The sequence below is a fragment of the Sparus aurata genome, chromosome 23 (assembly GCF_900880675.1).
Source record: "Sparus aurata chromosome 23, fSpaAur1.1, whole genome shotgun sequence".
Classification (NCBI taxonomy): Eukaryota; Metazoa; Chordata; class Actinopteri; order Spariformes; family Sparidae; genus Sparus; species Sparus aurata.
In genome coordinates this window covers 12,747,277-12,760,595 of record NC_044209.1, presented here as the reverse complement: position 1 = coordinate 12,760,595, position 13,319 = coordinate 12,747,277, and the positions used below count along the sequence as shown (strand labels likewise).

Sequence of the window (13,319 nt, the reverse complement as noted above, 5' to 3'; positions counted from 1 at the left end):
CCACTCCAGTCCTTTTCCAGGGGCCTGTCTGATCCAGTGCATCCAATAGCCACTAATTGACAGTCCAGAGGCTGTACAGGTCAATCTGTGAGATTCTCCAGGCCTTTTAACCACTGGTTCAGATTCTGTCAGAGTCTGACCATCAACACCTGTTGAGACACAAGTAAAATCTACATTAATTACTGTATATTTGAAACTCAACTCAACATTAGAGATTTAGCTAAATGTTCACCTGTCCAGCAGACAGTTAGAAAATACTTCATGCTTTGCCTTATTTGGTCCAGCAGAGATGAGTTCTGTAGGTTTTTGTACAGCTGCTCAACTAACTCCAGTCACTGTGTCTCTCGAGCACAATAATAAACAGCAGAATCTTCAGTCTTCAGACTGTTCATCTGCAGATACACCTGCTGTCTGCTGTTGTCTCTGGAGATGGTAAACCGACCTTTGACTGACTCAGAGTAGTATTTGCTGCTACCACTACCGCTGTCAATCCAGGCAACCCATTCCTTCCTCCAATCTGTGAGATTCTCCAGGCCTTTTAACCACTGGTTCAGATTCTGTCAGAGTCTGACCATCAACACCTGTCAACCAAAAGAAATACACAATGAGTTACGTTCCCTACAAAAATGAAAATATGCTAAATAAAAATCAGTGTAGACGTTCACCTGCCCAGCAGACAGTTAACAGCAGCAGTCCTGTCCTATAGTCCATCATGTTAAACTGTGTGTCCACTGTTCTCTGTCATCCTCTCTGCAGTCAGATAAGTAGAGGAGGAAGACATCTGAGTTTTGCATTGACTCCTCCTCACAGGGAGGAAACATTTCCCTGATTTATTTTAATAACACAACAGCATGTGAATTTTATTTCAGGAATGTGTCAAGTCCAACCAGCAAACATTCAAACAAGTTCACATATAATTTGTGTCATTATCATTGTTTTTCATTACTTCTTTTTGACAGCATATGTGCTAAATACTAATCTGCAGTATTCTTACGATCACCAATATCGATGAGTGATTCTTAAATTCATTGAGTTTTTATCTTATCATGTTAAACCATTCACCAACAATCAGAATGTGTTTTGGGGGATTTATGAAATTAAGAGTTTGTACTTATATAGATGTCATTAGAAATATCATTTAATGTTTTGACAACTGAATAAACTCTAATATTGTGAGTGATGTCACACAGGTAAAAGAATATTTAGCCATGAGTTTAGAGTAAACTCTACGGGAATCTAATGTGGATATAAAGTGCTTTTGTTTTTTGGAGATAAAACCCAGATGTCATGAAGATCACATGTTTGTTGTCTGTGGAGGTTTTTGTGCAGCTGCTCCACTGTCTTCAGTCACTGTGTCTCTATGAGCACAGAAGTAAACAGCAGAATCTTCTGCTGTCAGGCTCCTGATCTCGAGGTACTGAGTGCTGCTGGACACGTCTTCAGTCATGAGGAAACCACTTTGGAAGGAGCTGGCATAGATAGCAGAGTTTGAGCCTGTGTTCATCCACCCAATCCACTCCAGAGCTTTCCCTGGCTTCTGTCGTATCCAGTGAATATAGTAACTCGTCATGTCAAACCCAGATATGATACATGACATCTTCACTGTCTCTCCAGGTCTTTTCACCTCAGAGGCAGACTGGTCCAGTTTGATGACAAAATTTTGAAGTAAAGCAGAATGAATTTTCTTACCATGAATACTAACTACAAATAAAAAAACTCCAGATGATTGTATTTTCCATTCTGTGATAAACACTGTAGTTCAGAGCTCTCTGATCTCAGTGTTTCAAATATATCTCAGTCTGTCACAGGTTTCTGTCACAACTTACTGATGGTGTGTTTATAAGAGGAGAGTTTGTATAGACCTCCTCTACAGGTTTAAAGACGGAACATGTGACACACACATTTTCATAAGCAGAGTAACAGCAGACACTGTAAAAAAAAGTACACATTTCTGGACTGATGGTGTCATGAAAAAAAAATCATTGTTCCAAATGACAGTCTTTAACTGAAGATGTAAAAGATCAGAGCTTTCTTCAGCTTGGCCAAATTCCAACAGGGAAATTTGCATCCTAATTGTGTATTTATTATACATTGCAGTCAAGTTATGAAAGGTTTTCCCATCTTTTATAGGAAATGAATTACATGAAAATGAAATCATGTAAGATCTTAGATCAACCATCAACATTCTCAACTATTTTTCTGTCTACCAGAAACAAAACATTGCCTTAATAATTCAGTAAAATACATAAAAATTAATGTATATGAACTCCTCAGACATCCTTGTCTATATTACAGTTTTTCTCAATTGTTTACACACAAAAATTGGTACTTGAGACACAATGACCACAACATGTAAGTCATGCACCAACCCCCTGAACCAATTCTGCTAAACTACAAGCACAATTCCTGCTTTACACTCAAATTGCAGTTCTAAAACACTCTTTTTTCAAAACACCACACACAATTTTCTACATTTGGCACTATTTTAATAAAGAAAATCTCTTGTTTTCACAAGGAACACACTGTCATTCAAAATTCTATGTCAATTGCCCTGCTATGTGTACTGACTCATCACATGGGCAAACACCTGGACATCGTACACAACACACTCATTCCACTAGATCAGCTCAGGTATGTTGTCATTTGGGACAATGTAAGTTTCCACTGGGCTGCTCTGGTTCGTAACTGGTTCACTGCCCAACCACGCTTTATCTCCCTCCATATTCTCCATTCCTCAATCCTACTGAGAATTTTTTTTCTGCCTGGAGATGGAAAGTGTATGACCGAAATCCACAAATGCGTATGCCCCTTCTCCAAGCTATGGAAGACGCATGTAGATATATAGCAGTTGGTGCTCTTCATGGCTGGGTTCACCATGCTAGGTGATGTTTCTCTTGCTGCCTGGCCAGGGAAAACATTGCTTGTGATGTGGATGAGGTGCTGTGGGCAGACCGAAACAGAGGAGAGCATGCTGCACAGTTTTTTTTAGTTTTTTTTTTTTACTGTAACTGTGTACAGTAAATTCTTCTGTTGTTTTGTATGTAGACCGTATATTGTTGTATATGCACTTTGTGTTGGTTGGGATGTACACTGTGTACATTGTGTTTGTGAGAAAAGTAAAATATATCTGTTACCGTGTATTTGTGTGTTCTGAGCATAAAAACAATATTCTCAAATATTTTACAACACACTTATGTATGTACTGACTGTAGTAAGTGTAACTGAACAAAAAAGGCCTAAGTCAATATGTTGAATGAAGAAGAAGTGTTGTCCATTCATCATAGTGTTTTACATTGAGCACATCAGTGTTCAACTGGTTCTTATAAATGTCTATTCATTTGATGGTTTGTGTGTGTCATTTGAAAACAAAACACCATTTTGAGAAGAAATAATATTCTTTTGAATGTAAAGTTTCATTTTGCAGGAGAATTGAGGGGTTTTGCCCATTGTGTGTGTGATTTTTGATTTGTGTGTAGAGTTCTGAGAGCACGAGGTATGCTTTCAGAAAATGTGTGTAAACAATCGAGAAAAACTGTCATGCATTTGCTTTTTTAACTTCTGTGGTTGAGTCACATGGTCTCTGGGTATTTGTGCAGGTCTGTTGGTGGTTTGTATCACTGTGGGACCGACGTACACAGTAATAAACAGCTGTGTCCTCAGGCTGCAGATTCTGTCCTGTTAGAGTCACTGTTCTAGCAGAAGTGTCTCTGCTGTAGCTGAACTTGTTCTTCAGAGCATTATTTTGATAAAAGCTGCCACTACTTCCTCCCCACTGATGAGAAATCCAGTCCATTGGTTTTCCTTCACACTGTCTGATCCAACCTGTTGCATAGCTGCCATCAGTCAAAGAATAACCAGAGACCTGACAGGTGATGATCAAAGACTGTCCAGGCTGCACAACCTTTGAGTCTGGCTGGATGAGATCAATACTGTTCACACCTGTGGAAACACAAATCAACATTATCTCCATCATCCATCTGACTATTCAGTGTTTCTAATGTGTTTATTAGTGTGAATCCACTGAAAGCTCCTCACAGGATCCAGCAGCCAGCAGCAGCAGCAGAGCTACAGAGAACATGGTTGGTATTGAAGGTGATCTGATGGGAGCTTCTCTTCTTCTGCTGCAGCTGACAGCATGATGTCAAGTCTTTATAGTAGACTGTTGGGAAGTTCACTTTGCATAGAGAAGGACACTGACAGCATATAAAAGGAAGATTAACTGTTTTATCACAAGGAGTCAGAGCTTGAAGTTGTGTTGTGAACATTCCTTTTGACACACATGTAAGACAATGTTCATGTTATTTAAATGATGATTTTAATGATTTGTATGATTCAGTTTTTTTTTTATTCTTTATAAAACGTGTCAGATGGAAACACACTGATACAAAGAGAATATTTAACTACATACACTACCAGTCAAAAATGTTGGCACACCTTCTCATTTAATGACTTTTTTCATTTTCATGACTGTTTACATTGTAGAGTCTCACTGAAGGCATCAAAACTATGAATGAACACATATGGAATTGTGTAGTAAACAACAGTGTGAAATAACTCAAAACATGTTTTATATTTTAGATTCTTCAAAATAGCCACCCTTTGCTTTGATTACTGCTTTGCACACTCTTGGCATTCTCTCGATGAGCTTCATGAGGTTGTCACCTGAAATGGTTTTCCAACTGTCTTGAAGGAGTTCCCAGAGATGCTGAGCACTTGTCGGCCCTTTTGCCTTCACTCTGTGGTCCATCTCATCCCAAACCATCTTAATTGGGTTTAGGTCAGGTGGCGGTAGAGGCCAAGTCATCTGGCGCAGCACTCCATCACTCTCCTTCTTGGTCAAATAGCCTTTACACAGCCTGGTGTGTTTGGAGTCATTGTCCTGTTGGAAAATAAATGATGGTCCAACTAAACGCAAACCAGATGGGATGGCATGTCGCTGCAGGATGCTGTGGTAGCCATGTTGGTTTAGTGTGCCTTCAATTTAGAATGAATTCCCATCAGTGCCACCAGCAAAGCAGCCCCACACCATCACACCTCCTCCTCCATGCTTCACGGTTGGAACCCTGCATGTAGAGACCATCTGTTCACCTTTTCTGCGTCACACAAAGACACGATGGAAGCAAAGATCTCAAATTTGGACTCATCAGACAAAAGCACAGATTTCCACTGGTCTAATGTCCATTCCTTGAGTTTCTTGGCCCAAACAAATCTATTCTGCTTGTTGCTTTTCCTTTAGTAGTGTTTTTTAGCAGCTGTTTGACCATAAAGGCCTGATTCGTGCATTCTCTTCTGAACAGTTGATGTAGAGATGTGTCTGCTACTAGAACTCTGTGTGGCATTCATCTGGGCTCTAATCTGAGGTGCTGTTAACTTGTGATTTCTGAGGCTAGTGACTCTGATGAACTTATCCTCAGCAGCAGAGGTGACTCTTGGTCTTCCTTTCCTGGGGCGGTCCTCATTTGAGCCAGTTCGTAGCTCTTGATGGTTTTTGCGACTGCATTTGAGGACACATTCAAAGTTTTTGCAATTTTCTGGACTGACTGACCTTCAGTTCTTAAAGTAATGATGGACTGTCGTTTCTCTTAACTTAGCAAATAGGGCTGTCAGCTGTGTACCAACCTGACTTCTGCACAACACAACTGACTGTCCCAACCCCATTAAGAAGGCAAGAAATTCCACAAATGAACCCTGACGAGGCACACCTGTGAAGTGAAAACCATTTCAGGTGACTACCTCATGAAGCTCATCGAGAGAATTGCAAGAGTGTGCAAAGCAGTAATCAAAGCAAAGATTATTTTGAAGAATCTAAGATATAAAACATGTTTTGAGTTATTTCACACTGTTTTGTTTACTACATAATTCTACATGTGTTCATTCATTGTTTTGATGCCTTCAGTGAGAATCTACAATGTAAATAGTCATGAAAATAAAGAAAAACCATTAAATGAGAAGATGTGTCCAAACTTTTGACTGGTAGTGTATATATATATATATATATATATATATAAATATATATATATACAATATTTTGAGATGAGAAACCTTTTCATGAGTTCAGTCCTGCTGGCTGCTATCAAACTCTTTAACTCAGCACAGATTTATCACATTATGGACTTCGGTGGACTTCGAGGCTGCAGCAGTCTTAATGGAGCTATTAAAGAACTTTATTATTGAAGCATTAATTCATTTCTTGTGTAAATGCACAACAAAAGTAAAGATCATTATTACTGTTATTAACATGAATATTAACACAAATCATTGAAAAAAGAATGAAAAAACATACAAAAACAAAAACCATGTAACAAATAAAGCACAGGTCCAAGAGAGTTGCATTTCTCTCCCAATGTAACTTTAAAGCAAGTCACACATCGGTGGCACTTAAATATCTATGTGTTGTAACATTTTGAATTCCCTGACCTGAGGATTAATCATGTGAGCAAGCGCAGGGTCTATCAGCCCAGTGTGGATGAGAAAATGTTTCGCACTACAGGATATATGTTACTATTTATGATCATACTTTCAACATGACACAGGCTTCATGTGAAAGATGATGATATAGATTTTTCTTATTTCTGTTCTCACATACTGTTGATTTTCATTTTTTCTTTTTTTAACAATTTATGGATGGGTTATTTTTATTCACCAATGTGAATATAAATAATGCTTCCTGGAATAACAATGTTGTGAGCTGAAATGATGCTGTCAATAATTTACATAAATATTGAGTCAAACAGAGAACCTTTGGAAAATGTCATATTATGTTATTATCTCTTATTATTAGGTCTTATAATTAACAATCTTGTATTCATTTCACTTTTCAGTACAACTTATGTCTGTCCCTCTCTTTACTGTAACAGTGAACTGGTGCTGAAATCATTAGTGGTCTGAGGGCTCCTCCTCTGGAGGCTTCATGTTACAAGTGTTCAGGAGCCAATAGAAGAGTCTGTTGACGGTTATTATATCTGCAGAGTGAAAACATGCCTGGAAATCACCTCTGCTTTACACATGATATTTTCATTTCATTACACACTCAACTGTGACATTTTAAAAATGTCCCTGTTTTTACAGAAATGAAACAACTGTAAATGATCATCACAACTATTCTTACTGTGAATATTACATGAACCATAGATAATGGAAAACATGTTCTTTAAAATCAGCATTACAATATTAATGATGATGTGTCATGGAAACAAAAGGAGAAACCACCAAGAATGTTGCTTTCTATAAGCCATGTTTACAGTGTGTTCAGCATGTTTTCAAATCATTAAACACTTTAAATATGATGTGAGCTGTTTTCCTGAGAGAATGTATTTACTGTCTGCACCTCCTACATCACATTTAAGATTAACTTCAAATGTAAGAACTGCTTGTTGTTATTGCAGCATTTGATCACTTAGTGTTCTTCCTGTATTTGCAGCAAAGTGACAGCAGACAGCATCATGTAAACAGTATGAAAACTTCTGTCTGATGCTGCTGGTTGGCATGAAAGGTTTTTAATCATTTCAGTGTCAGCAGATGTTTGAAGACATACAGAGAAACTTGGAGCCTCGAGAGGAAAACAGCTGCTCAGGAACTGAAACCTGTGAGACAAAATGCAAAAACTACATCTGAGTGTTGAGAGTCAGTCAGTTAATATTAATGAGAACACAGAGTCTCCTTTAAGTAACAGAGGAGAGACAGACTTGTCACTGACTGCCCTCCAGTGATTTTATGAAAGAGACTGTGACAATTGTTTTCACCTTCATATTACAATTCATTAAGTTTCCACAAATTCAGACACATAATTGCATCTCATTATTAGAAATCTTAATTTTGAAGTAGTTTTATTTCAGTGACCACATTGTTGTGCTGTCTTTGGGCCTTTTGTTAACAAATAATCTTTATTGTGTTTTGTTTCATTTAGTATTCAATATCAATATTTCTTATGAACAGATTTAAAATATAATATCATCATGTATAATATAAAATACTTCATGCTTGGGCTCTTTCAGTCCAGTAAAGATGAGTTCTGTAGGTTTTTGTACAGCTGCTCAACCAACTCCAGTCACTGTGTCTCTCGAGCACAATAATAAACAGCAGAATCTTCAGTCTTCAGACTGTTCATCTGCAGATACACCTGCTGTCTGCTGTTGTCTCTGGAGATGGTAAACCGGCCTTTGACTGATTCAGAATAGTAAGTGCTGCCACTACCAGGATAGATGTCAGCAAGCCACTCCAGTCCTTTTCCAGGAGCCTGTCTGATCCAGTGAATCCAGTGGCTGCTGAATGTGAATCCAGAGGCTGTACAGGTCAATCTGTGAGATTCTCCAGGCCTTTTAACCACTGGTTCAGATTCTGTCAGAGTCTGACCATCAACACCTGTTGAGATAAATAAAAATAACCGAGTGAAATAATCTGATGACACAAATAAAAGCTATATCATATTAAGATCACTGTTAACCTTCACCTGCCCAGCAGACAGTTAACAGCAGCAGTCCTGTCCTATAGTCCATCATGTTAAACTGTGTGTCCACTGTTCTCTGTCATCCTCTCTGCAGTCAGATAAGTAGAGGAGGAAGACATCTGAGTTTTGCATTGACTCCTCCTCACAGGGGGGAAACAGCTGGACTGGAGATATTTATCAAAACTTGTGAATTAATGTGTAAGAGTCTGACATATTTTAGTTTCTGTGAAATGTCGTCAACACAACCTCATTTATTCTTCCATGAACACAGAAATGTAGCTCAGACATCTGACACATAAACATACAGGTTTTATTCAAGTTAATGAAACAATAATTAATCTTGTTGTCAATGCTTTGTTTCTTATCAGTCATTTTGAGAACAGTTGGCAGCACAATAAAATATTTACAACAATATAAGTTATCTACAGTTTAATTCGGATCAGCAGTATCACTTTTATGAATATTGCTTGATTGTTGTCTTATACCGTCAGACAATTAACAGGTGTTTTGAATAGATTTTCAAGTGTGTTTTAGTCAAGACATGCAGACAAAAAAATTTTAAACCAGTTTTTCTTTTTTCAAACTAAATTCCAATAATTTATGGTTAATACATTGACATACAGTGAGTGATGCAACATGATGCACATGCATAATTTATTCATTTGATGTTCAATTGAGAGCCCAAATCAGAAAATGAAAACATGATTCTTCATTTCATTACTTGTGTTCAGCAGACAGACCAGATGAAATGTGTTTCATTGTTAACTGGCCTCATTCAAAGGAACATTATTTGTTTTCAAAGTCCTGACATGCTTCAGTGCTTCTCATACAGAGATCAGTGTAGCTCAGTTTTTGTACAGCTCTGTAGTCTGCTGTGTCACTGTGGCTCTCGTGCACAATAATAAACTGCAGAGTCTTCTTGTCTTAGACTCTTCACCTCTAAGGACACAACATTTCTGGACGTGTCTTTGGTGATGGTAAACTGGCCTTGGACACTTTGGGCAAATATTGTGCCAGTTCCACTATCAATGCGTCCGATCCATTCCAGTCCTCTCCCTGGTTTCTGACAAATCAGGGCAGCCAAGCCAGAGCAAGTCCTTCCACTTTACAGGACAGAGTGACTGGTTGTCCAGCTCTGCTGACCACTGGCTCTGAGGAGGTGAGGGACTGACCCTGAGCAGCTGAAAGAGACAGAGTTTAGATGACGAGGAGCCAGCAGACATCCAGAGCTCTTGTTCTCCTCCTCTGCTGACACACTGACACTGACTTCACTCACCTGAAATGAGAGCCAAGAAGAAGAAACTCAGTACAGCTGTCATGGTGGAAACTTGGCTGAGTCTGCAACTGCAAAGGCTTTCATGAAGGATATATACTGTGCAGGCAGAGTGGGCTGGGACTGTTCATCAGTGTGTGAATTTGCATTTTATGTGTCAAAGATTTTGGAGAAACAGTTTTCAGAGACAGACAGACAGAGAGAGAAACTTGAAACTGACTGACATCTAGTGGTTTTATTGTAGAAAATGCAACATTATTTTTCACCCTCAGATTTTTACCAACTTTAATTTTCAAATAATGCAAATATTATTGATTATTCAAACCTGGACAAAGATTTCAGCATATTGTTTTTCTTTCATTGCCTGTTATGTGAGTCATTTATCATTACAGTAAGATATTTAATGATTTGTGTTGATACTTACTGTTGTTGGTTTAAGGTGCACTTTGTTTTGGGGAAGAAATTTTAATCAGAAGTATAAGATCAGTGACTACTGACCCTGCTACCTCTCTAGTTTCAACAGTGGTCTGGGGACCTTATTTTCCTCTGAGAACAACTTGCTTATTCACTTATGGAAAAGATAAATATCTCTGAGTTTGTCTTATTACCTCATTGATATTGTTTGAATTTCTTTTCCAAAACTAAAGTGCCCCTTTAATAACTCATTCATCAGTAGTGTTCATGTTTTTAGTACAAACAAAATAAGAATAAATAAAACTGTAATTATTTTTTAGGCTCTATCAGCCCATAAATGTTGAGTTCTGTAGGTTTTTGTACAGCTGCTCAACCAACTCCAGTCACTGTGGCTGTCGAGCACAATAATAAACAGCAGAATCTTCAGTCTTCAGACTGTTCATCTGCAGATACACCTGCAGTCTGCTGTCGTCTCTCGAGATGGTGAACCGGCCTATGAATGACTCAGAGTAGTAGATGTAGCTACTGTCATAAATAGAAGCAACCCACTCCAGTCCTTTTCCAGGGGCCTGTCTGATCCAGGCCAGATAGTAGCCACTAATTGTCAGTCCAGAGGCTGTACAGGTCAATCTGTGAGATTCTCCAGGCCTTTTAACCACTGGTTCAGATTCTGTCAGAGTCTGACCATCAACACCTGTTGAGATAAAAAACATGTGTGTCATTGGCTTGTCAGCACAAATAAAAGTTATCTAAAATTAAGATCAGTGTAGATGTTCACCTGCCCAGCAGACAGTTAACAGCAGCAGTCCTGTCCTATAGTCCATCATGTTAAACTGTGTGTCCACTGTTCTCTGTCATCCTCTCTGCAGTCAGATAAGTAGAGGAGGAAGATATCTGAGTTTTGCATTGACTCCTCCTCACAGAGAGGGAACAGTTCCCACATTTCTATAAATTAAACTTCACATTAAGAGACATTTGTAGACATTTATTCAAATAAGATCAAGTGTAATTTGTCTCAGCATCATGGTTTCTCATTACTCCCCACAAACATATTGGATAGATGAGGTCAATGATCTGCTGTTCAGTACCTCTCAGTAATCAGAGAATATCTATGAGCATTTTTGAAAATGCTTTATTGTCACATGTTATCCACCAATGATTTGAATCAACTTTTTGATCAACAACTTTCATTGTTTGTACTTGAACACAAGGACGTGGGCATTTCAAAAGGAATTAATGCTTTGCCAATTGAAGTGACTATTGTTGTGAGTGATGTAACGTCATGAAGACAATAAATATTTACTCATGAGTTCATAGTAAATTATAGAAACAATGTGCATATATCAAAGTGCTTTTGCATGTGTTGAGAAAACCCAGATGTCATGAAGATCACATGTTTGTTGTCTGTGGAGGTTTTTGTGCAGCTGCTCCACTGTCTTCAGTCACTGTGTCTCTCGAGCACAGAAGTAAACAGCAGAATCTTCTGCTGTCAGGCTCCTGATCTCGAGGTACTGAGTGCTGCTGGACACGTCTTCAGTCATGAGGAAACCACTTTGAAAGGAGCTGGCATAGATAGCAGAGTTTGAGCCTGTGTTCATCCACCCAATCCACTCCAGAGCTTTCCCTGGCTTCTGTCGTATCCAGTGAATATAGTAACTCGTCATGTCAAACCCAGATATGATACATGACATCTTCACTGTCTCTCCAGGTCTTTTCACCTCAGAGGGAGACTGGTCCAGTTTGATGACAAAATTTTGAAGTAAAGCAGAATGAATTTTCTTACCATGAATACTAACTACAAATAATAAACTCCAGATGATTGTATTTTCCATTCTGTGATAAACACTGTAGTTCAGAGCTCTCTGATCTCAGTGTTTCAAATATATCTCAGTCTGTCACAGGTTTCTGTCACAAGTTACTGATGGTGTGTTTATAAGAGGAGAGTTTGCATAGACCTCCTCTACAGGTTTAAAGAGGGAAGATGCAACACACACTTAAAACTGGAAACTGAGATTTGAGTGTCAGAGTTGCATGTCTAATGAATGATTGTTGTATGTGTTGTGTTTTTTCTTTTCTAACTTAATTGAACTGGGAGCTGTAAACTGAATTGCCCGTATGGGATGAATAAAGTTTTCTGAACTGAACTGAACTGAACACACACATTTCCATACGTTGAGTACAACAGACACTGTAGAAAAAAGTCCTGACAACTAATTTCTGGACTGATGGTGTCATGAAAAAAAAATCATTGTTCTAAAAGACAATCTTTCACTCAAGACATAAACGTTAGGGTTTTTTTTCTCTAGCTTGGCCGAATTCCAACAAGGATAATTGCAACCTATTGGTGTATTTATGAACAAATACAGCTTCTGTTAAAGTTGTAGTTTAATTATGAATCATTTTCCCATCTTTTAGAGGCAATGAATTACATGGAAATAAATTAACTAAACGTGTCACATCCATCTTGAATTCGGGGAAATTCAAGTTTCTCTTTGTCTCTTCTACACTGAGAGCTTAGATCAACTATTAAAATTCTCAACTCTTCTTCTGTCTACCAGAAACAAAAAAAAAATACCTTAATGATTCAGTGAATTACATAAAGATTCATTTCTTTTCAACTCATCAGACAGCACTGTCTATATTAATGTTTGCATTTATGACATGTGTGGTTGAGTCACATGGTCTCTGGGTATTTGTGCAGGTCTGTTGGTGGTTTGTATCACTGTGGGCTGACGTACACAGTAATAAACAGCTGTGTCCTCAGGCTTCAGATTTTGTCCTGTTAGAGTCACTGTTCTAGCAGAAGTGTCTCTGCTGTAGCTGAACTTCTGAGTTCTTCAGAGCATCATTTTGATAAAAGCTGCCACCACTTCCACCCCACTGATGAGAAATCCAGTCCATTGGTTTTCCTTCACACTGTCTGATCCAACCTGTTGCATAGCTGTTGTCAGTCAAAGAATAACCAGAGACCTGACAGGTGATGGTCAAAGACTGTCCAGGCTGCACAACCTTTGAGTCTGGCTGGATGAGATCAATACTGTTCACACCTGTGGAAACACAAATCAACATTATCTCCATCATCCATCTGACTATTCAGTGTTTCTAATGTGTTTATTAGTGTGAATCCACTGAAAGCTCCTCACAGGAACCAGCAGCCAGCAGCAGCAGCAGAGCTACAGAGAACAT

General features: G+C 38.5%; 1 pseudogene and 1 gene segment (V, D, J or C); both read right to left on the bottom strand.

Moving 5' to 3' along the window:
* Positions 1–4,031: 4,031 nt before the first annotated feature.
* LOC115575168 (immunoglobulin heavy variable 3-23-like) lies at positions 4,032–10,979 on the bottom strand. The segment is given in 4 exon segments: positions 4,032–4,193; positions 5,395–5,494; positions 8,070–8,361; positions 10,912–10,979. Coding segments are annotated over 4 exon segments (603 nt in total).
* Positions 10,980–12,787: 1,808 nt separating this feature from the next.
* LOC115575167 (Ig heavy chain V region 914-like) lies at positions 12,788–13,319 on the bottom strand (annotated as a pseudogene).